Raw genomic sequence first — 25,398 nt, 5'->3', positions numbered from 1 at the left:
GCAGAGTCAGCTAATTTTTTAGTGTAGAAATTTTATAATGGAAACAAATTATCTTTTTAGGTTCATATTGTAGTGACCTCAAAAAGTGTTAAGATTTACATTGACTGCTATGAAATTATAGAAAAAGACATCAAGGAAGCTGGAAATATAACAACTGATGGTTATGAAATTCTTGGAAAACTCCTTAAAGGGGAAAGGAAATCAGCCGCAGTGAGTAACACATTTTTATTTCTCTTGGTACCTTGTGTTAAGATTGAAATGGCATTTTTCTAAACAACTCCTTGAGTTTTATTTTATTCTATTTTTCTCAGTGAGTTTTAAGTTGTCAAATTTCTTGGTCAGATCAAAACATTGGAAGAAGTACATTGAGAAAATATGTCCACAGAACATAATAATGTGCTTTAACTACTTGCTAGAAACAAAATAAGATGTCAAGGCACCAGGGAACACCATGTAGTCATTTTGAAACAGGATCAAATTGGAGAACACCACACAAAGAGTTGCCAACATACCCAGTGAAATAGAAAATAGTTCCTATTTTGTTCTTCAGCAATAATTGTTAATACAGATTTGTACAATCAGGATATTAAGCATTTGGGGACACTAGTTGCAACTTTCACCAGAGCCCACATTTGCTCACAGAGGAGCCATTCGGCTGCCTGTATCAAAAGGATCAGTGGAGTAGGGCAGCCAGCTGACCCCATTACTCACAACTTTCACTATCTCAGGTTTGAGGCAGGAGCGTGCCAACCCCTATCTAGTAGGGAATGCTATCTAGTAGGGAAAATTTAAATCTAAAGTTGTCATCATACCAAGCTAATTAAATTCATATTAAATGTCAATCAAAGCCAGGCACCATTGCTCATGCCTATAATCCCAGCATTTTCAGAGGCCAAGGAAGGAGAATTACTTAAGGCCAGGAGTTCAAGATTAGCCTAGGCAACATAGTGATACCCTGTCTCTATAAAAAAGAAAAAAAAAACCAATCAGCTGAGTGTGGTGGCATGTGCCTCTATTCCTAGCAACTTGGGAGGCTGAGGTGGGAAGACTGCTAGAGCCCAGGAATTTGCAGCTGCAGAGAGCTATGATGGCATCACTGCACTCCAGCCTGGGTGACAGACTGAGACCCTGTCTCAATCAATCAATCAATCAATGTCAATCAATAGACCTATTGTCCTAAAAGCAAAGCTAGCCTGTTTGGCTTCTATAGTTATTATTTTAAAAATGGCTTTATCTATTTAATTTAGCTTTCTTCCACGGACAGGATTTTCTTCTAGATTCAAAAGGAAAATTTTTATTCCACAATATAGAAACAATTAGTTCAAATGTAATAGAATTTTGATTAAAATCCAAACCTTCTGTTGAATATTGAATCTGATATTTAAGTATAAGAATTACATCAGGTTTTTAAAAGAATAACATTGTCTAAACAACTTTTTACTTTTTATCAAAAGTAGTTTATTTTTAAACTATAGAAAGATATAAAATATATGCTATCTTGAAATAGTTGAGGATATCAGAAAAGTTATTGGTCAAACCCTTGGTAATAATTTCTAAAAAGAAGAGCATCAATTGTAGAATAAGCGAAGAATTGTTTCTTTAATTTACTTTAATGTTACTTTTCTATAAGGGTGGGCTCTTAAAGCTTGATGTAGGCTGAGTGTGGTGGCTCATGCCTGTAATCCCAGCACTTTGGGAGGCCGAGGCTGGTGGATCATTTGAGGTTAGGAGTTTGAGACCAGCTTGGCCAACATGGTAAGACCCCGTCTCTACTAAAAAAACAAAAATTAGCTGGGCGTGGTAGTGGGCTCCTGTAATGCCAGCTAATTCGGAGGCTGAGGCAGGAGAATCTCTTGAACTCAGGAGGCAGAGGTTGCAGTGAGCCAAGATCACACCACTATACTCCAGCCTGGGCAACAGTGAGACTCCATCTCAAAACAAAACAAAACAAAAACAAAACACAAATTTGATTTAAATGTGTGGGGGCTTCAAATTCATTTAATTACAGAAATTAATATTCTCTTAAAAAATAACACAAGGCTGGGCACCATGGCTCACGCCTGTAGTCCTAGCATTTTGGGTGGATCACTTGAGTCCAGGAGTTCAAGACCAGCCTGGCCAACAGGGTAAAACCCCGCCTCTATTACAAAATACAAAAAAATTAGCTGGGCATGGTGGCGCATGCCTATAATCCCAGCTACTCGGGAGACTGAGGCACGAAAAGCATTTGAACCTGGGAGGCAGATGTTGCAGTGAGCCAAGATCCCACCACTGTACTCCAACCTGGGCAACAGAGTGGGACTCTGTCTCAAAAAAAAAAAAAAAAAAAAAAAAAAAAAAGAAAATACCTAACAAACAAGTGGAACAAAACTCACTCAAACATTGCATTTCAGCCAAAGAGGTGTATCAAGAGTGGGAATCTCACATACACCTTTCACTTTTCTATCTCTTTCTCGTAGACATATGTTCAAACATCGCATTTTGGCCAAAGAAGTGAATCAGGAGTGGGAATCTCACATACATGTTTCACTTTTCTATCTCTTTCTCATAGGCATATGTTTTCATGTTCTTTCCTCATGAAGTAAGGATCACATTGCTCTCAATGGCTCACACCCTTGAGAGAGTATGTGTGAGAAGTTGGCAATGTTAAAATGTGGAAGTGCCAATATAAAATGTTTTTCATGCATCTTTAGCTGATGTTGCTGTTGGTTGTTTGCAGTTCCAAATCCAGAGTTTTGACATTGTCTGCAGTCCAGTGTGGACCAGTAGAGACAGATGCTGTGATATTCCCTCTAGGGTAAGTAAAACAGAATTGAATTCTGCCATGGCTTTAACAGTCCCCCAGGAATAAACCCTTGTGCCTGGGAGAGGAAGTAGCACTCCACAGTTGTATCTTCAGGATGGAGCTAAAAGACACGCAATGTGTGGGTACGCACCAGCTACTACAGAAAAGCCAGTGCCTGTGTGATCCCTCCCTCACAAGCTGGTAATACACAGACTGTATCTGGAAATTCTCCGTAAGAGAAAAGTCCTGCTGAGTTAATGTGTTTGATAAGCCCACTTACTGTAAAGCCCTCTTATTGCTTGTAAAATATCAGCATTTTACAAAACAAGCCAGCACCTTTCTGGATGACTAAGGTTTTTAGATGGTAGAAATAACCATAGTATTTCTTTTTGAGATGATGACTTTTCTTTAATAATATCTATGTAGGTGGTAATAGTTACAAAGTTGAATGTTGGTGATGGATTTGAAGCTTTTGGCCAGCAAAGACCCACATACATCCACAGGAAGAGTGTGCATTATTTATTCAGCAAATATTTATTGAGCACCTATTATAAGCTAGGCACCAATCTGTGTGCTTGTGTTAAGCCAGTAAAAAGTGAGTATTCCAGTGAAAGGCACTGGGAGAGAAAGAATTAACAAGGACGTATATACTATATCATTGAGTGAAAGTCCTAGGATGCATAACAAATCAGGGCAAAGGGACAGACAGTGATGGTAGGTAGTAGCAGCCCTCAGTGATAAGGGGAGATTTAAGCAGAGACCTGAATGAAGTGAGGGACAAAACAATGTGGATAATGGAGAAAGAGGAAAGAATTTTGGATTTTTTTCCAAATGGGAATTGATATTTGAGATACACAACAAGTCTCTAACACTGGATTAGAGGAAATTGGATTAAATTACCGGAGATCTCAGTGGTCTTGTAAACATTTCTTTGTCAGTGAGGTTTCCTAACGTAATGCATAAAATAAAGGCATAAAGGAGCACAGCAAGTTTCAACATAAGACTATTCATAATGATAATTAAAATTATTTCTTTAAGTTGGGAAACAGACTTCCTTGTGCATGTAAGTGGGGGTGGGGATGGGAAGTCATTTTTTTCCTCTAAATTTAAAGGTAAATATTCTTTTCAAAATTTCAGAGAGATGAGGGAAAATGCCCTGCTTTTCCAAATTCTTGCACATGTACACAGGACAGCGTTGGACCTCCAGGACCTCCAGGCCCTGCAGTAAGGAAATTGAAATAGTTCCTCTGGTTTTTCCTTTGAAATCTTTAGAGTGATTATCTATTTGCCAATATGGAGTCAATAAAATACTTCAATTCATCCAGGTTTTCTAGGATAGAGCAAGCTAAATTGCAGACCATCATTTTAGTATATTTGGACATCTGAAATGGAGTAAATTGGGAAGAATATTTGATTCTGACATTTGACATATTTCTTCAGCCATGCAAGAATGATAATATTGGCTAGTCTTTAGGAGATTTTTTCTTAAAGATATGAACCTGGATTTCCATCTGTAATTACATGATTGAAAATTCCTTACGTCTCCTGAAAGCTTCTTATATGTTTGGTATAAAGCCACAGCTGAGAGGCTGACCCAAGAACAACTTGTTGAGAACCTAGAACATGTGCATCTTATGTAGCAGACATATCATGAGAATAACATATAGAGAGGGTAATTTACACATGTGATATCATAAACTCTGGGTTTGGAATAACTTGAGTGAGAAGACTATGACCAGATTTATGCATTGGTTGGGAGGGAAAGCCAAGAAAGTGCAAGGCAAAACGTTGAAGATTGCAGTGATAGAGTTCATTGATCAATGTGAAACCCCTTGAATTAGTCTATCCAGTATCTGATCTGGGCCAGTTTTGAGGATAGCTCTAATCTCCCTTGGCTTCTTTTAAGAAAATATGTAATTAACACAGGAGGAGCTCAGGGATTCACAGAACATGAAAATTTACTATTCTTGGGTCATAGCAAATAATGTAGACTGATTTTAGGTTAATTACAAGCCAGCTCCTCATATATAGAATCAAAATGCCACTGGGATTACCATTCTTTTTTTCTAGTAACAGTGATTTATATTTATAATCATGAAATTATGTCCTGGATGTGACTTAGATGTTTTTGAGATGTTGGGATTTTTTCCCCTGTAGTTGTGAGGTAACATGCTTGGATGTCACTGTGATATTTATTTCCTCTTTGTTCAGTTGTTTCTGAATTCCTGTTACGTACATGTTCTAATACTCTGAGCGATTTAAGATACTCTTCTTTTTGCCCATCATTTTCCCCAAGGAATGTAATTCACATAAATCCAAAGCTCATTTTTCTCTTTATTGTATACAAGTAGTATAATGTTTGCTTTTCCCAATAAACCTCAAATTTTCAAAAGAAAATTTGAAATTTGAAATATAATTAAAAAAAGACACTCAGAATGTACAAAGTTTTGAAATTCTCTTGCCTCACATATTTGTATGACATGAAATATTTGCTTCAATAGTTTGCAAGCAGCTGTAGAATAATAATTGTCTGGAAATTGCACTTTTTCTTGAAGAACTTTTTGTATATCAACTTCTTCCTATTTTCCTATGTTCACACTACTATGTGCTCTATGTATTTTAGGGAGGGCCTGGTGCTAAAGGTCCCAGAGGTGAAAGAGGTATCAGTGGGGCAATTGTAAGTATATTTTAGAGTGCATTTAAATTTTTATCTATATGTTGAGATCTGGTTGTTCAAATTTTCACAAAGGGGGTATGTGATCTTGAGCAAGTCAGCTCAGGTTCAGTGTGCCTCAGGTAATATAATTACCTCTGTCTTATCTCTGGATGTCATAATGATGGATTAGACTAGCCAGAGAAAGAAATGCATAGGATGCATGTCATAGCTGTAACAATTACACATGGGGAAGCTGCAGAAGATCTTTAAGGCCTTGGCCAGAACATGGGGAAGCAGAGGGGGTACCCACACCCCACAGGGAGCAGAGACCTGCTAGGGAGCTGGAGCCTGTTGGGAGCACTGCTGCTGCTTTTTTCACCAGTCTCAGAAAAAAATGCTGAGTGGCTGCGTATGTGCTCACAAGGGGTCACCTGCCCCTTCTGCCAGCTCCACACTGGTTTTCTGTAAGACAACTCAAGCTTCTCAGGGGACTATTTTATGAAGATAATGTGTAGTTTTTGGTCATAATATAATTAATGATAAAATAACCCCATTAGGAAAGGGCAAGATTAGGATGCTAACCCAGGCCTGATGCCAAGGTTGTGCCTTTTCCATCTAGACAGATTGCAAAAGAGCTCCAGCACAGGGCACCTCATCCATGGGCATCTTTTCTTTCCTTGCTTGATTTATATATCTTTTAGTCCCAGAAATAAGCTGAAGTCTAAGAGAAATGAGGACTAACTTAAAATAAATCAAATCCAGTGAAACTTAAGCATTTAATCTCATATAAATCTATGAAAATTAATATATGAATATATTATATGCAATGTATTTTATTAAAAAAATCTATTTCTAATAGGACTTTTATGGAAATGTAAGTGTTCTTGTAAATTTATTGTACTTTTCAATAGTAAAGGGAAGAAAGAAATTACATTAATGAATATATTCATAGATGTAGATTCTTAAAAGTTTACAAAGATTATGATTGATGTCTTAGAGTTATGATGACAAGTGTCTGACTAAATGTCAGCACTGAAAAGGTATTACATTACTTCGTGGTTGTCTCTCTCTTGTGTATTTTAGGGGCCTCCTGGTCCTCGTGGAGACATAGGTCCTCCAGGCCCCCAGGGTCCTCCAGGCCCTCAGGGACCCAATGGACTCTCTATTCCGGGAGAGCAAGTAAGCACAAAGCCTTTCTGTATTAAATGAGAATGGTGGATAAACATTTAGTTAAATGAATCTTTTCTACATTTTGCCAAATCAAATGTTTTCTCAGATAATTCAACGAGGTTAGTCACCGAGATAGCAGCCTCTATGATGACTGTTATTTTAGATATGTAAATAGACTATGTAATAATATAAAACTGTGTAGAAAAAATTACTGCTACTTATTTGACTTTATTAAACATTTTCTTATAAGTAAAGTAGATATCCCCTATGTTAAACTATATTCTTTTAAGGTAGGTATAATATCCCATAATTATATAAAATTACCCCATAACATTGTAAGTAGAAATTATAACACAGCATTTGTAGTTTAAAGAGTGAGCATTAATTCAAAAAAGGTTTATTCATCTCCTTTCAAAAATACCCTTCTGTGCTCATTCTGAACGCTTACACTGGATTTATGAAGTGATGAAGATTTCATAAGTGACTCACGTCTTCCTTTTTTGCTTAATCTCTGTGAAACGCCTGAGAACTGTTTTCCCATTGCTCACTCTAGGGTCGCCAAGGGATGAAAGGTGATGCTGGAGAGCCAGGACTTCCAGGCCGAACAGTGAGTTGGTCTCTAAGTTGCCCTGTCATGTGCTATTTGAAAATTTCCTTTTCTAGTGCCTCAAAAGGTGAACCCAGATTAAGTAGCAAAGCAGAAGCCTGGATATGTGTTTCACCTCATTTCCATTTCATACCCTGGTCTTAGCTTTCAAGTTGGTGCTATTCAATTCAGGTATCTGCTTGTTGACTGAGCATCTACTGTATGCTTGGCAATGTGCTTGGCTCTGTTCTCCTGTTTCTATTCAGAGTCTCTGGAATTAAAAAAAAAAAATTTGGAAAATAACAAGGATTCTCTCCCACACAGGAAGTATATTATAATGTTTCACTTGTTTGTTTCCTTCTGTGCAGGGAACCCCAGGATTACCTGGCCCACCAGGACCAATGGGACCTCCAGGAGACAGAGTAAGTTTTCTTGAGCAGGCTACAATGATGTTGGAAATGATGTCACATGGTTGCCTATTAATTAAGAACCCTTCAAAATCCAGTTTGCAAGGCTGGTAATGTATCTTGTGGAAAGCTGCAAAGCTGCAAAGCTAATGTCAGTGGACCATCCAACATCAGATCAATCTCAAGGTCTTTGAAATAAAGTGGTGGGACTCCAGGGGAGTCTTTGAAATTTTAATTTTCAGAAAATTTCTTACCATATCATATTCATAAAAAGAAGTCCAGAAAAGGAATTTTAGCTGATTAAAAAGAGATTCAAGAATCTCAGCAAATTGTTTTAAATCTTAAAATTAAAATCTTAGTTGTGAGGCCGCTTTTCTGTAACCATGAGGGTAGCCTTGACTCCCATAGCACTTTCTACAAACTCAAGACATCCTGTCTACACCTTTAGAACTCAAATACCACTTCTAGGCCTTGATGGTGGGGTAGACAGCTGGTATTTAGTAGGGAATTTGCCTGTTGGTAGCAGCTTTCAGGTTTGGTCTTGACTTAGCATGAAAGCAGTACAGGAAACCCAGTCTTCTCTAGGATAAGTTAATAAGAAGCATGGTGAACATGACCTCTATGTTCTGTTCATCAATAATGTGAAATATTTGGTTCCATAGGAGACCACAAATGCTTTAATAAAAAGAACCCAGAAATTTTAAGAGTTTCTCAGAACAAAGGAACTAATGACTTTTCAGCGTCTTATGGTTCCAATAATAGTCTGAGAGTAGTTTGTATTTTGATTAATCAATCAAGTTAAAATATATGACTAGCAGCAGGATCTGAGGAAGCCAGTACTATAACAGCTGTCGTTAAACATAAATCTATCAACCTTAACACCTCCAAGACACCATTGGGCAGAGAGGTAGGCCATTCAGAGGGAGCAAAGATTTGCCCTAAGATAATACAAAATGGTAGATGATATGCCAGTGAACTTTATTTGTTCCCATGCCTCCTTTGAGTTTGGGGGAGAGATAAGAGAGAGGTCAAAGAGAAAACTGTATTTTCTGGGATATGGGATGTGGAGGTAGTTCTGACATACACATCTTCTGACTCTTTTGAGACTGGCACTTTAGGTTTTTTTTTGAATTCTTATTTTACAGTAAAGGACAACAGTGAGAGTACGAGGGTGACAAGTCAGTCTTCTTTATTAGAAAATAAACCCCAGAATATTGCAGCTGAGAAGTGGCAATGGGCTTACTTGCTTGCTGTTGCTACGACTGAAACCTTGTTTCCATCACATCCACCCCAATGTGGGCTTCATGCAGACACACGGCGGGTTCCCTAGCACACTTCCCAGCAGGACTATCTTTCTGGACTGGTGCTCAGACAGCCATCACCATCAGGCAGCATAATTGCATCCCTGAAAAGTAAGGGACTGGAAGGGACTGTGCTCTTCCATTCTCAAATTCTAATATGCGTCCAGCTTTGTGGTGAGGCCACCCTGGGATGAGGGCAAGAGAACTTTTCAGGAAACTGTTCTCCCTTTTCCTTCACAGCCTGTGTACCTACCTACTGCTTAGTAAACTACCACTAATGCAAAAAGGAGGGTGCATAGCTGGTGGGGTATCAACAATTTTAGAACATTAGAGAGACTTTGAGTATGGGAATCTCAGCTGAAACAAAACAAAACAAAACGTGAACTCAGTAGTGGAAGTGAAGAGAAGGAAGCACGAGAGATCAAGGCCAAGGGTTGTGGTGAGGAATGAAGACTTGTTAGCAGGATCAAGTAGGGAGAAACAAGATACAGAGATTGTCTTCAGCACAGACGATTTTTGAAATGAGGCACAGTGCTGGGGGCTATTAGAAAGTAAAAAAAGAACCACATATACAGGTATCTGTACATGTGTATCTATGAAAATGGCCATCAGTCTTCTCAGCCCCCTCACTTGGGTAGAAGTGGAAATAACTGCTGTGGCTTGCAGCAAAAAATGAAGAATAAAATAAAATTGTGGCACAAAGTTCTGCAGATGGCATAGTGGGTAGCCTTTTTGAGTACTTCATAATAAATCTTCTTCACTCCAATTTACAAATATACTTCCTCTAAAAGGAAATGGTTGATCAGAAAGTTCTTAGACTGACTAAAGGAGGATTAATTATTTAGAAATATGATATTTACCATAAAAAATGAAAAAGAACATCCTATATAGTAGTTGAAGAAACTTGGGTGGAAGAAATTTTATTCAAATTGTCCGAGCAATATTATAGGGAATTTTTTTCTTAAGTGGCCCTTAGAAGTGATATTGGTGTTACATCAGATAGGCTTAGGATCTGTTTTTTTGTTAATCAGGCCTAGATCTTCCAGAAAACAATCTGAAATATTATCCCTAAAAGTTTCTGAAAAAAGTTTTTTTTGGGGGAAGTGGAATATTTCCAACAAATGTAAAAAGAATAATTTAAACTTCTATGGTAAAGTCAATGTACTAATAAAAAGTGTGGATAGTTAATTCAGGAAGAGATCCAAATGGTCAACTTTTGTGAAAATCCAAGAATATGGATGAAATGATTACTTTCATTCTCTGCGGAAAATGAGACAAAAATCTCTGACAGAGGAATGCAACAACTCTAAAAAATGACCTGACTCAGAAATCCTCGGCTGGATTTCAGAGATCTGCTGTTGAGAGTGAATGCTAACTGGGTAGCAGGATGACTCATTCCAGGCAGAGGTCATTTGGCACTGTACAGAGAGAGAGAGAGAAAATAACACATAAATGCGGGCGCACGAGCCAGAGATCAAGCCTGTGGGGAGATGTGCTCTGTTCCTGCCTGGTGAACTGATGCTGAGGCAGTTCTGGCCTTTGTGTGTGTTGAAGAGAGACAGAGCACTACAAAAATTAACTGCTTATTATCAGGATTGAGGATTTCCTCTCTTTTGAGTGGAGGTCAGTTAAGACAGCTTTGCCTCTGTTTTTTTTTGAAATAGGGTCCCACTCTGTCACCCAGGCTGGAGTGCAGTGGTGCGATCACAGCTCACTGCAGCCCTGACCTCTCGGGCTCAAGTGATCCTTCCACCTTAGCCTCCCAAGTAGCTGGGACCACAGGTGTGTGCCACCATGCTTGGCTATTTTTTTTCTTTCACTTTTTTTAGTGACAGGGTCTTCTTATGTTGCCCAGGCTGGTCTTGAACTCCTGGGCTTAAGCAATCCTCCTGCCTTGGCCTCCCAAAGTGCTGGGATTACAGGCATGAGCCATTGCACCCAGCCCACCTTTGCCTCTTTTGGGAGAGGAAGAAAGAAATTCACCAGGAGTGGAGACATAAATAGTCCTGCTCTAACTGTCTGACAGTTGCTCAGGAAATGAGGAAGGGAGTTTTCTAATTAGGTGGTCAGGATTTTCCATATAGACTTCTCTATGTCTGTATGTATGGCAGGGTATGAAGACTTGAGAGCATGTGTTAAAATAATTTTATTATTTATGTTTAATGTATATTCTTAGATAAGGGGGAATTTAAATGTGTAGTAAACTTTCATGTTAAGTATTTACTACAGAGCTTAATATTTGCATATTTGGTAAAGGAATGTTTTATAAAATTTGACAATTCCATCTTAAGGAAATTTTAGGCTTTAGAACATGATGTATTGACCAGTACATATTATAAATATTCTATTAAATATATGGCTAAAATATCTGGAAGCTGTGGTAAAAGCAATAGGGAGAAATTCTTATTGTTTTGTTGGGGCTAAAGGGTGCTGATATGATGGAAGAGAATGAAGGCGCAGAGAACGCACCAAAGGGAAAAATGAATTTCTAAGCTGAGAGTCCAATTCCCAGCAGACAAAGGAAGACTCTGCCACCATAGTATCATCTTTTATGATACCGCTTGCTTTTCTCAGTAACTTTCCTTTCCTCTCACCTGCATCCTTCCTGGGCCAGCCTGTGGACATTGACTTTTCCATAGAATGGGTAAATCTTCCTTTAGACTTCTTTATGCTATTACAAAAACAAAAAATAATATCTTCATGAAGGGAATCTGCCTTCCTGGGAGAAAAGATTAGTTTGGCTCTTAAAATTGTTTTATTTATAACTATACAAGTGAATGAGCATAGAAATTAATTATTCAGTAAAAGGCATAAGTTAAACTGAAAAGATTTTTTAATTTTTTAATTTGTTTTTATTTTTTTGCTGTTTGTCTTCTTATTGAAAGCTTACCTCCCAAACAGCAATGTTGGGCTAAATCCTTCTCTTCAGCCTTCAGCTTTAGCAACCTGTTTAGCATCTTTTCTTTTCACTTGCTCATGACCTCCCTAACTGTAATTACTTTCATTTTTACAATAGGGCTTCACTGGAAAAGACGGTGCAATGGGACCCAGGGGCCCACCAGGGCCGCCGGTAAGAACTAAATGTGTCTCATTTTTGTGCCCTTCACTCCCACCCTCTCACCTCATTTTGCTAGTAACCTGCCTTTGAAACACATTCCATCTGTGCTGTGGAGTATATCATTGAGGGAACTGTGTTTTTATTTACCTACATCAAAATGTGCTAGAGAAAACAGACGTGTTAAAATACGGAATCTTTCAGTTTAATCAAGTTACACTTGAGAAAAAGAAAAAGAAATCCCTAACTAACTGGCTACCAGCTGGTTGGTGCCTCAGTTTCTTCATCCCTACATTAAGTGGTTGGGTTTTATAACCTTGGTGGTTCGGTTATTTCCTGTTACAGAATTTTAAGAATCTGTGCCTATAACATTTAAATTTCAAGAACTTTATTATTGAACAGCCATCAGTTGTTCTGAGGAAGTCAGTTTTATCTACAACTAAAAGGGTCTTCAACGTAAGATATTGGGAAAATACTGAAACTAATGATTTTGAAACTGGCATCTGTATACTTGCATCCAGGTGAGATCCCAGTAAAATTGTTTGAGGTGATGGATAGCCTGCATGTCTGTGTGGCAGGATATGAAGACTCAAGAGCATATGTTAAAATAATTTTATTATTTATGTTTAAAATATAGATCTTTAGGTAATGGGGGATTTAAATGCACAGCAAACTTTCATGTTAAGTATTTACTATAGAGATTAACATTTGCATAATTAATGGAGTAAAGGATTGCTTGACAAAATCTGAACATTCCATTTTAAGAAAATTTTAGGCTTTAGAACATGACATATTGGCCAGTACATATTATAAACATTCTATTAAATATAGGGCCAAAATGTCTGGAAGCTGTGGTAAAAGCAACAGGGAGAAAATCTTATAATTTTGGTGGGGTTAAGGGTGCTGACAGGATGGAAGGGAATGAAAGTGTGGAGAATGCTCCAAAGGGAAAAATGAATTTCTAAGCTGAGAGTACAATTCCCAGCAGACAAGGGAAGACTCTGCCACCATGGTGCCCAACTTAGCAGAAAACTGGCCACCTTCTTAATTCTTTTCCAGCCTAAATTTTCAACCTCTGTGTTTTGAAAGATTGTCTGGTCTCGTAGTAGGAAACTTAAAAAAAAAGGGAATTGCTTTCTGCACATCCACTTTGTAACCAATTTACTAGGATCATAGTCTTAAATTGTGAAACTGATTATATACATATGCATGTATTTTTCAACTGGTCTCAAAATATATTTTAAAACTATATAGTCCATAAGGATTGCACTGTAGTTGTCAAGAGTTTTTTATTTCATGTTATCTTAAAATTTGGTTTTATTTTTCCTGAATGTGTAATTATGAGTTGTTTCATTTAAACGCGTTTAAAACAGGCTGTATTCATTTACTTTAGATGGGATTTTCCCTTTGTCATAACAGTCCCCTTCCCTCTCCATGTGTTGTAGGGAAGCCCAGGCTCCCCAGGAGTCACAGGACCAAGTGGGAAGCCAGGAAAACCTGGAGATCATGGCAGACCAGTAAGCGGACAGCTTGCATGTCTACTGACAGTCGTTTCACTGTGGAAATAAATAATGAGAACTGCAAGACTTTGTTATATTTAGGTTATCTCTGCTGTAATGTGTTTGAAGCATTTGTTGAAACCATGCTAAACTCATGGATTTGACTTGGTACTAGTTCTAAATTTTTCTCTCTGGGTTGTTATAATATTCTGGGATGAAAATTGTGGTTACTGGGTTTCTTTAAAAGGAGAATGGGATTATGAGCCAAGACACATATTTCTGCGCTGTATAAACACTCAGAGCTGGGTCAGCAAAATGATTCTTTTTAGTTAGGAGTGGTATGCTGCTTAAGATGGAAAAATACATGACGATGGTGCACAGCGCCTCCATCCCTAGCTTGCTAATGTTAACCCTTTTGTGGCATTATCCAGCTTTCCATTTATTCTTTTGTATCTAGTTGAGGAGGCTAGAACATCAGAACCAGAATTAAAATTATTTATTAACTTTATCATTTTACTTTTTTAATACTGTCCTGCCCCAATTTATACCCCATTTAACTTTCTCTTATGCAGATATTTTGGTTAAAATAATAGTTGAGATAGTAGTACACATATTTAGTATTTCCAAATTAGTATCTCCAAAACTGAATTTGAAGTTTCTAAAATATACACAAATATTTGTAATGAGTGTTGGGCTTCATATTTTTTACAAGCTTTTCCTTTTTTTGTATTTATGAAGTGTGAATTTATTTAAGCAATTTTTTTTGTCCAAATAGCATCCTGAAATATAAAAATTTATCTTAAAGACAATTAAGTCCAACTATTAGCAGTGACAAAAATTTATCAGGGCTCTTCTCTGGACAGAATTTCCCCTTTTTAAAGCATTGTTCAAATTATACAAACCCAAGTTAAAAAAAAGGTAATTTCAGAGAGACTTAGAACTGGACATTTATGTGATATGGCTTGCCTTGTATGATTCATAAAATTAAGCAAGCAACATAAAGATAGAAGACTCCCGATATATTAGGTTAAAAAGAATGACAAAAACCATAATTACGTTTGCACCAACCTAAATACTTTAAAAACTGTGTGTACCCTAGCATGTGACTTTATTACTTTCTTTTCCTCAATGGATCATGGTAGAAACTTTGCAAGTGCAATTATAAGTATATGAAACTTTTCTACCCATTCAGCATTTCATTTTGTTTTACTATGACCTCAATAGTGTCTTATATAAGAATATTACTCATATAATTGATGGCTGTAGCTAGAAGCCTAAAAGAAATGTCTACAGCTATTACTTGAAATATGATCTCTAAATATCAGCAATAAAGATGATTTCTACAAATCATGAACAATAGGACAATCTCAGAGTGCCAATAAATTAAAAAAAATCAGAACAATCTCAAAATAGCAGTAAATGTAAAAAATCCTGCATTTGCAAAATGCTCCAAATACAATATTAGTGTTTCCACAAAAATCTAATACTTTTGGCAAAGAAATAGATAACTCCAGTTTTTCTTACGATAATTATAATTTGGTATACATTTATTTAGACCCCAGCACTTCCCCTTTTCTCCTTCATTTTCCTCGTCCTTCAAAAGTAGCAAATTTCCTCTTTTTTTCTTCCCTATTTTATCTTACCTTCCTCTAATTAATGAAACCAAACATAGCATATAGGTATATATAGGTCTTAGCAGAGAGCTTGGCTTAATCATTGTTAGCTTATGTCATTAGCTATTATAATCAGTTGATATCTTCTTGCTAACTTATAGTACCTGATATTCTATAGGAGATGTTTCCATGAGATGTTTATAGAATACTTCATTAGTAAACACATATTTGTTTAGTGCCTACAATATGCTAGCTAGTGTTCTAGGGTCAGGTGATATAACAGCAAACAAGACAAAATTCTTGCCTTCATAGACATTCTGGGGGGTATATAGACAAAACCATGTAAATATAGGTTCCCGTGATAATGAGTGTTATGAAGAAGAAACAGAGTAAGGGGTTAGAGAATGATTGTGCTGGTGGGAAGGCAGCTATTTTGGATACAGTCATCTAGGAACCTCTCTGACAAGGTGACATTGGGATGAAATGAGGGAGAAAGCTATTTGATCTATGGAAAGAGGGTTCCAGGCAGAGGAAACAGCATGAATGAAAGCCTTGGCTGAGGAATGAGACTGACATGTGAAAGGAACATCCAACAGGTCTGGGTACCAAAGTGAAGGGAGTTAAATGGAGAGGGATAAAATATGAGGTCAGATAGCTAGGCATAGATGATCATATGGACCATGTAGCCCATGATAAGGAATTATTATTTTCCTCTAAATCTGATGGGAATGGGATGGGTGGCTCTTGGAGCCAAAGGAGTGACATGATCTAATTTTTCTTTAAAAAATATCATTCTGGTTTTGGTGTGGAGAATAGACTATAATATAGCAAAACGGGGAGAAGGGAGAGCAGTTAGGAGGGTATTGGAGTAGTTTCAGGCAAGAGTCTTGGTTTGGACTGCAGTGGTTTCCATGGGGATGGTGAGAAGTTGTTTGGTATGGGACATTACCTGATTTGTCAATGATTTAGATGTTCCTTCGGTGATAGCAGTTGGCAGCCTGGAAATATATAACTGAAAGACAAAAACTTGTTGCACTCTAAGGAAAACTTTTCCAATATCTCTTATGGTGAGAGGCTTATGACAGTGTAGGGACAAATATTCTATGCTTGTATTTAGATGTAGGATCAGATTGAGTTATTTAATAAAAGAAAAACCCAGTTTCTTTTTTTTAATTGTGGAATTTTTTTATTATTATACTTTAAGTTCTGGGGTACATGTGCAGAATATGCAGGTTTGTTACATAGGTATACGTGTGCCATGGTGGTTTGCTGCACCCATCAACCCATCACCTACATTAGGTATGTTTCCTAATGTTATCCCTCCCCTAGCCCCTGACCCCCCAACAGGCCTGTGTGATGTTTCCCTCCCTGTGTCCATTTGTTCTCATTGTTCAACTCCCAATTATGAGTGAGAACATGCAGTGTTTGGTTTTCTGTTCTTGTGATAGTTTGCCGAGAATGATGGTTTCCAGCTTCAACCCAGTTTCTTTTATCTCAAATGTACAAAGAATCACTGGATGAAGTTAAAGGATATATATTGAGCTAAGGAGCTGACAACAGCGTGCTGGTTCTTAGTGAGACTGAATGGAGACTAATCTCATGGACGTTCCACAATAAGCAGCTCAGATAACCAACTATGATGATATAAAGCAAAGTATGGCAGTACAAGGGCAGTCTTCATATGTATTTTAGTTCCATATGTATCATGAATTGCATTGTAAAAAGTGTGCATGGTCCATAACTTTTACAATTGTGACCACAAAATTCACATCTGTGCACTGTTTTGGAGGACATGTGCTTCAGAGAGAGAGAGAGAGAGAGAGAGAGAGAGAGAGATTAGATTCCTTTTTATAGAAAAGCAGAATGTGAGTAACATGGATATAAATGTGATGTGTCATTTTGCTAATGCTTTAGAAAACAGAACTTGTTCTCTTTCATCATTATGTCTATTCATGCATCATTTTAAAGTATGTTTGTCAGTTTCTAATGTATGTAATTCATATTTTTCAGGGTCCATCTGGGTTGAAAGGAGAAAAAGGTGATAGGGTATGTATTTTTAAAAAATCTTATGTTTATTTTGTGTGTTAAACGTTGAAGTCTAAAACTATAGAACTAATATGCTAATCATTCTCATTAATTCAACAAGGGAGACATTGCTTCCCAGAACATGATGCGAGCAGTTGCAAGACAAGTCTGTGAACAATTGATAAGTGGTAAAATTTCTTTTCTTTTTACTGTATGAATTGTTTTAAAATTAATTGCAGGAAAATGCAGAGTTTGAGTCATAAAGTTTCTAAGAGATAGATTTCTCTTTCATTTCGTTTGATAAGCTCTTGTTCTTATACATTGTCAGTTTTGTATCTGATTAGATGAAGTTAATGATATTTTAAAGATTGTCACTAAGATAAAATAATAACCCAAGGTAAAATAATAGCAGTAAACTTAAGTACTAAGACATTAGATATTTTAAGTTAAGATGTTTAAGTCATTTTATGACCTTAAGGAAGGGGGCCCACCAAGATGAATTTGATCAGTGAAAGTTGATTTTGGTAGGAAACTCTCTCTTGCCTGTTTTTCACAGGCTCTTCTTATTCCATAAGGCCTGTTAAGTAATGAAGCTCAGTACCTGCAGACTGGTGTGGGCCTTAAACCCATAACTCACTCTTAGAGAAGTCTTAATCAATGTTTTCCGAAGTGCGGTACTGAGGAACACCTGCCTTAGAATCACTTATGTTGCTTGTTAGAAGTGAGTTCCTGCACCATGCCCTAAGCTTAGTGAATCATTGACTTTGGAGATAAGGCCCAGAAATACAGATTTTTCAAGGTGCCCCACAGGCAATTCCAGTTTGCACTGAAACCTGATTATCATTGCCTTAGATATACAAAAAATTGTAGAATTATCTAATTATAAAAAAGGTTTTCTTTTGAGTGATGTCACCTGGTAAATCTCAAGACTTTATTTCAGAGCCATATTAAACTTTAACAACTCTTTTATATTTGTAGTAATGTTTGTGGCTTGTAGGTCAGCATTTTGTGGAAACAGTTATTTATCAGGGACCATTTTGTCCTCGATGATTAGACTGTCTTAATTTTATTTTTAGGATTCTAATTAGATTGTTTCCTAGAGGGGTTGCAGAATGGAGATGGATTTCACTAGACACTAAGAGAAAACAGTTTCACTCTCTCATCCGTCCTTTATTGGGTTTCTTACTAACAAGCCTTATTTCTGCTTGTAGGTCAGATGAACAGATTCAATCAGATGCTGAATCAGATTCCCAATGATTACCAGTCCAGTCGCAACCAGCCAGGCCCGCCGGGTCCACCGGGACCTCCTGGCAGCGCAGGAGCCAGAGGAGAACCTGGGCCTGGGGGGCGGCCAGGCTTCCCGGGCACACCAGGGATGCAGGGACCCCCTGGGGAACGAGGTAGGCATTTCTGGCTTCTGTATTGGGATAAAGGAAGGAATTTGCAAATGTAGGAGTTGGGACAGGTTGAAGGCATCTGAAAGGTGACCTAGGCAAACTGCTTTCACTAGTCTTGTTTGGACAGCCTCAGAAGAGCTGTTAGGCAACTCATAGGCCATAGAGATCCATGTCTTAGAAAAATGGCATGTTTTTATCAGATCTCAGTAAAGATAATGCTATTTTCTGACTTTTGTTGTTTTTAATGGGAAAAACTCTATCTTGGCAAACTAAATCAGCTACCCAAATCTTATTACTCTCTGTGACTGCGGCAAGAGTCGAGAAGCAACTGAATGTTCTTAGGCAGCCCTAGAGTTTTAGATCCAACTTATTTTGGTTCCTTTATTCAGGGTCTGGCACTGGTCTTGTATGTTTGTTTGGCTCTAATTTCATGGTATAGATAAGTGCAGTTGAAGGAAAAGGAGAAAAACAGGACTATTTGATTCCAGATATTTCAGGATTCTGGGTATCCACTTTTGTCAAAGGAGTACTTAATACTCTAGAGAAAACCTACATATTTCTATAATTCTACTGGTTTGGCTGCTGTACTAATAGGGCTACTAAAGATAAAATACCTTTAATATGTTTTTCAATGAGATATTATAACAATATCTTCAGGATTACTGTTACTAATTACTATTTAAAAATATATTAGACATGTTTGTTTGCTTCAAATAATTTTTCCCCTGCCTTGTAGCCAAATTTTTTCTTGGCCATAAATCTAGAATTACACAAATGTCTAGAAAGAACTTGGCTTAAAGAGTGAACTTCTGTGAAAAATTAGGTTCTGCTTTCACTAAGGAAATGAATTACTTGAATCAAATATTATCAGTTAAGATGAAAATTACATGTTTCCAGATAATTTTTCCCCTGTGCTTTCTCTTTTTCTCCTTTCTTAGGTTTGCCAGGAGAGAAAGGTGAAAGGGGTACTGGATCTCCAGGACCTCGGGGGCTGCCTGGCCCCCCAGGTAGGTTTGCTAGTATTTTAAACAGGCAAACAGTATAAATACCGAGAGGGCACACCATCCCGAAGAGATTCACAACTTCATCCTGTTATTCTTTTTTTTTTTTTTTTGAGACGGAGTCTTGCTCTGTTGCCCAGGCTGGAGTGCAGTGGCGCGATCTTGGCTCACTGCAAGCTCCACCTCCTGGGTTCACGCCATTCTTCTGCCTCAGCCTCCCGAGTAGCTGGGACTACAGGTGCCTGCCACCACGCCTGGCTAATTTTTTTTAATTTTTAGTAGAGACGGGGTTTTGCCATGTTAGCCAGGATGGTCTCGATCTCCTGACCTCATGATCCGCCCACCTCGGCCTCCCAAAGTGCTGGGATTACAGAAGTGAGCCACTGCTCCCAGCCAACTTCATCCTGTTATTATAGCATAAAGCATTCTTATTACCAGGCATATGTTTTAGCAAGAAGGTCAACCTCCATAACTTCATTTTCATGTTCCCTTTGTTAAAAAAATGAAAAGTTTCTATTAGGCATTAACTATAACATTAATATATGATGAAATGAATTTTAGTGACACAAAGGGTTGCTATTTCCCCTTTCTCTCTCCTTCCTTCCTTCCCTTTTCCTTCCTTCCTTCCTCCCTTCCTATTTGTTTTTTTTTGGCCTCATAGCCTTTAAAGATGGTTATATTTCCTGTTTTTTCCAGTAGTCTTCAATATGGGGCTATTAGACTGAGAAAACATAGCCTCACTAAAAGGGCCTGAGATATTGGTAAATTTCATTCACTGTTCTCCCAAAGCATTTTTATATTTTGGATAGGACTACTAGATGTCTGTCTGATGCATTTTATTTACTAGGTTGTAAATGATTTCTTTTTTCATTATAAGGCACATGATACCCTTGCAACCAAGGACAGCCCTATGGCTAAATCTTTCCATTTATGTTAACTATAACTATTGATCCAGAAACAATATTGCTTTGCATAGGCTGGAGGTGTGGAGCAGACGCTGCCTTCTTTTGATGGCAGCTCAATGTGGCTGCTTAACAGAGCTGTTTCCTTCAGGTGCTCTTTTCTCTGTGAGAGTGGGAGCAAACCAAAGAACTCACTGATATCTCTGGTTTGGCTAAATTTTTGCTAAATCATGTTTTCTGGAATAAAATACTTCTGGCATTAACTCTGATGAGTCACTGGTAAGAGAGTTCCATCACACCTTGGTTCATATTGGGTATTTCTTAAGGAAACATTTTCTTACCATACAATAGTAAATTGTCTAATTTTGAGACAGTGGAGGTGCCACTTAAAGTATTGGTGGCTACCTCAGGAGTTGTATTTGACAAGAGGGGAAATATATTTGTTTTAACTCCACACTAGGTCCACAAGGAGAATCCAGAACAGGTCCACCAGGGTCCACAGGTTCAAGAGGTCCCCCTGGCCCCCCTGGCCGTCCTGGAAACTCAGGTATCCGAGGACCCCCGGGTCCTCCTGGATACTGTGATTCTTCTCAGTGTGCCAGCATCCCATACAACGGGCAAGGCTATCCAGGTACGTTGTTGCCATTGTAGGAACCCCAACTCACCTGAAGTAAAGAACTTTATGGAAATGAAGCTCCTTAGGATTGAAGGAAGGTTGCTTTGAAGATGTCTTGAAGATAACAACTCTTTCAGTTCTGATTATATAATAATAGTGTTTGCTATCATAGCACACAACATTATTTCACTGTTAGGATTGAATTATTTTCTTTTTTCCCTATGTTTCTGCATTTACCAAATCACATCATAAACCTCCCCTTACTTCTCTTGGGACTTCAAAGCATGCTAGTAATTGACTTTTTTTTTTTTTCTTTTCCCAAAGATTGGGAACAGGGATTTGTTAAATACAACTGTAAAATGCCAAGAATATGTATTTAAAAATTGTTTTGGGAATCTAATTTATGGGTAAACTATGTAATAATATGGTATAGACAACTGAACATAGTTAACTGTCCCATACTAGCCATGGAATTAATATTCATAAAATCTGGGACTTAATAATTGTTTTTAAAGGATTTTTAATGAAATTCTAGTGTTTGACAATTGTAGAGGGCAGAAGTCTCCTATACTTGATTTTGTGGGATGTGAGGACTGGGGAGATATGCCAATCTGGAAATAAGATAGTCATGCTGTGGTCAATGGCGACCATTTCATTAGTGCACCCTCAAGCATCTTGCAAATTTAAAAAATTATACTGCTGTTTGATATGATTTGCTACTTTCAAATAGTGCATGAGTAGTTGAATATCTAAATATCTATATATCTATATATTTATATGCATAATTACATATGACCAAAAGTAATAACAAATCTTAATGTATATTTCCATGCAACCCATTCAAAAAATTGCAGTTTAATTCTTTATAAATTTAAATTACCACCTCCTTATGGGATGTGAGAATAACTAAAAATATATGGATATATATATATATATATATACTTTAACCATTACATACGTAGATGGATGTGTATTTATATTTTTTACTTAGTCATTCAACTTTTAAAAACTATCATCTTTGACCTGTTTCAGGTTCCGGCTAACACATTTTCTAAGTCGCCAGTGCTGCTTACAGTTTGAATACATGAAAATCCTGTTTCTGAGATGTTTGCGCACGTGCTTATTAGGAAATGAGTCTGTATGGAAATCTCACCACAGATAATGGTTAACGAACCGGGTTGACATCACAAAGGAGGGTGGAGACTCTTTTTACTAACTTGAATGAGACAAAAGCAGTGGTGTCAGTTTATAAGCCTGATGCATTTCAGTAATAATGTAGAAAGACATTATTTTAAAAAAGTTCCAACACACAGCCATGAGGAGCCTCAGTTTTGAAAGAGGTGCATAATAAAACTACTAACCAGAGGAGACTATGCCATTTTAAGAAAAACAATTAACCTGGTTAAAGAGAAATGTCTTATGTAAATAATAAACTAATTGTGGCTTGTAAATGATTTGTATGTGATCCTGTCGACTAAAATCACTTAACAATTCTTCAATAAGCTTCTGCATCAAAGCCTGCCGCTTGCTCTATGCCGGAATAACACCAAATGGAATCTCCTCATCTCTTGCTTGTTAGCGATGTGTCTGATTCAGGGCATCTGTCTTTTTGTTACTTTTTTGTCCGTGTCCTCTCATTTGGGTTTTGTAACTGCAATTTTCAAACCAAAGTTTAAAATCACCTTTTCTTCCTGTTTTGCTGTAGTCACTGGTGTTCCTCACCCACCAGCTGTAACTCAGTTTGTGTGAGGTACAGCCACAGAAGATGTCATGTACTGTATATTACCTGGTGATAGTTGCTTTTCACCCCCCGAGTTCAGTTTCTAGGAGCCAATGAAACTTCCCCTCACCTCCTCATCTTTCCAAGTTGTTCTTTGAATTGAGGAGTTTGAAGGCATAAACAGTTACTTGGGGATTTGCGAAAATCCTACTTAGTTACTGCGTTTACAGTTCTTTGGCCCAGTCTCTGACCCTTCCCAAGTATTTGTGCAATGATTGTGTTTACTGTTGGATTTTTGAAGGTTTTTTTTTTTTTTAAGAAAGTGCCATTTCATTATTTGATTATCACCAAATTATCTGGAAATAATTGGGACATTGTAACTTATCTATTTATAGTTATGAGATTAAGACTGGAGTGCCATCACCGCGGGTGATGATTTAGCTTTTGCTGTGTGTGTGTGTGCCTTCCAAATCATGCCATAATTGTAATGTTGAATCGGACAGAGCCTTACGTGCCCGAGGGCGGGGCCTACCTGCCTGAGCGCGAGCCCTTCATCGTGCCGGTGGAGCCCGAGCGGACAGCGGAATACGAGGACTACGGCGCAGATGAGCCTGCAGAGGAGCCTCCTGAGCCCCACCGGCGCTGGCGGCGCGCCCTGCCCCACGGACCCGGGCAGTGAACCAGAGATCACGCGCCGCGCCGCGAGGCTTGGGGGAGGTGTTGAAATTCTCATTTACAGGTCAGATAGAGCAGTGTACGTCTTTTCTGAGGTGTTTCTTCCAGCGTTGCTCATCCAGGAGTACCCTTTCTGATTGTAGAGAACCTTGTTTCTGCAGGAAGCCTAGCTCCAAGCACGCAGTCTGTAGACATTTTTGCCTTTGCCCTTGAAATGCTTGCAAAATACTTTGTTAACAAAAGCTGCAAAGAGAGAACATGCCGTGTGCCTTTAGTTAGCACAGCGGGCAGCCTCAGTGAAACTCTTAGGTTAAGCAGTTAAGTCCTGGAACCCAGAGCTGCTGTGTATTTCGAGCGGGCAGTTTATCTTTTGCTATACTTATTTTCAATTCAATAACACCACGATTCGAATAATTCCCCTCCTAAAACCAAAAAGGAGGGAAACGTCAACTCCATTGCAATTATTTATCTTCCTCTTCTATCTCTGTTATACACCGGGGCATAGAATGCTCGTATACATCTCTTTAACAACCACAAACCTTAAGCCATGTAGATGAAGTTAGTGCATCAACGGGATACAGTTCCATATTGCCTTAAACCTCCTTGTTTTAGACACACTAACATTTATACCAAATTGCAGATTATTCTGCAGAGATGGAATTGCATGTTTGTGTTGTATATTTAGTATGAACTTTTTTCAGAATATAATATTTCTTAGTTATCAAAAGCAGTTGGAAAACGTTTGCAAGACTATGAACATAGAATTGCTGCTTTTATATTTTAACTGCAGATTGTGAATTTCACTGCCTTATATTATTTATTTCTGAAACAAAAGAGGCATTTTTCAATAAAACTACTGAAAATTTGACATGGCATGTTTCTTTCTTTGAAGGGCCTTTTGGACTGCCTCAAGTGGTTGTTACAACAAACAAGTTCATATCCTTGGATACGGTTACAAATCTTGCTAATACTATTAAATTATGCTAAATAACTTTAGATTTTTAATGATACGGTGAAGTCATAGAAAGAGAGTGGTGAGAGCCTTAAAAAGCCCAGCAGATTCCAAAGGCTTTATTAGGAATATAGAGGATGTGTGGGTTGGTGGAAAAACAACTATGTATCCTAGGATACCCCAAACAACCAAATAATCTCTAATAACCCACACGATTTCATATGCATTTAATCACTTTTCTATACCATACTTAACCCAAAAACATGTTTAATTGCTAGAAGGAAAATTCCATAATGGAAAATTTTACATTTAGCGATGCCTTGCTTTTCCACTTACAAATGCAATAAAACCATTCTAAATATCAAGGAAAACAATGTAAATGTTGGTGTGAAAGAGCCAATATCAATTAAAGAGAGAGGAGTAGTGATAGAAAGTTTTCCATAGACCAAAACATCTGAATTAAGTACCTCCTGGAGATGAGGATCAAAACGAACAGATGATACATAAATGCATTACATTTAGGAGACGTCAAGCAGGTTGCTAAACTCATAGCATTCACTTGTAATTCCCAACACGTGCACTTTTGAAGCTAGAAGATACTGCTGAGACTATCCCAGACCAACCCAATTCTTTTGCTTTGCTGGGAAGAAACAGACTGCTAATTAATATTAGAACAAGACTAAGACTCTGGGCCTTGTGATTCTTAACCTAGTTTATCACTAGATGGCCTCCCCCACTCCCATCTTCTTACTCTCTGGGCAGAAGCTTTCAAACCTCCAAGTTCCATCAGTTTATTTTGATTAGTTTCTGACTCATTGGGGTTTCTGATGCTTCTTGATGAAGAACATGTGTATCAAGACCCTGAAGATGGGTGGGTCCTCAGCCACTGATCTGGTGGAGTCCCAGGGCCACGTGGATTCAAGGCATAAAGAAATTGAACCTTCTATCACTGGCTAGATGTGGGTTTGATTCTTGATGTTGGCAATGCACTGATTAACCACTTTCTATTCTGTTCTGGGAACTTGGGGCCGAGGCAAT

At 37.9% G+C, this 25,398-nt stretch overlaps 1 protein-coding gene across 7 annotated transcripts in view; it reads left to right on the top strand.

Annotated features, from left to right (window-relative positions):
• The window catches only part of COL12A1 (collagen type XII alpha 1 chain), a 122,138-nt gene extending 97,862 nt beyond the window's left edge, over positions 1-24,276 (top strand). For 4 of the 7 annotated variants that reach the window (XM_063707709.1, XM_063707712.1, XM_063707710.1 and 1 more), the window contains 15 exons: positions 61-210; positions 2,720-2,797; positions 3,923-4,009; positions 5,409-5,462; positions 6,525-6,620; positions 7,165-7,218; positions 7,566-7,619; positions 11,922-11,975; positions 13,406-13,477; positions 17,083-17,118; positions 17,219-17,285; positions 18,309-18,497; positions 19,433-19,501; positions 20,858-21,028; positions 23,237-24,276. In XM_063707709.1, coding sequence (XP_063563779.1) covers positions 61-210; positions 2,720-2,797; positions 3,923-4,009; positions 5,409-5,462; positions 6,525-6,620; positions 7,165-7,218; positions 7,566-7,619; positions 11,922-11,975; positions 13,406-13,477; positions 17,083-17,118; positions 17,219-17,285; positions 18,309-18,497; positions 19,433-19,501; positions 20,858-21,028; positions 23,237-23,412 — 1,407 coding nt within the window. In that variant the 3' untranslated portion in view covers positions 23,413-24,276. Of the gene's footprint in view, positions 1-60; positions 211-2,719; positions 2,798-3,922; positions 4,010-5,408; positions 5,463-6,524; positions 6,621-7,164; positions 7,219-7,565; positions 7,620-11,921; positions 11,976-13,405; positions 13,478-17,082; positions 17,119-17,218; positions 17,286-18,308; positions 18,498-19,432; positions 19,502-20,857; positions 21,029-22,045 lie in introns of all 7 variants that reach the window. The other 3 variants (XM_063707713.1, XM_063707711.1, XM_004044298.5) reach the window with 1 other exon arrangement.
• The last annotated feature ends 1,122 nt before the right edge of the window (positions 24,277-25,398 follow it).

Source organism: Gorilla gorilla, chromosome 5, assembly GCF_029281585.2.
Source record: "Gorilla gorilla gorilla isolate KB3781 chromosome 5, NHGRI_mGorGor1-v2.1_pri, whole genome shotgun sequence".
In the NCBI taxonomy this organism is placed as follows: domain Eukaryota; kingdom Metazoa; phylum Chordata; class Mammalia; order Primates; family Hominidae; genus Gorilla; species Gorilla gorilla.
The sequence above is the reverse complement of the archived record's forward strand: the minus strand, read 5'-3'. Positions and strand labels throughout refer to the sequence as shown.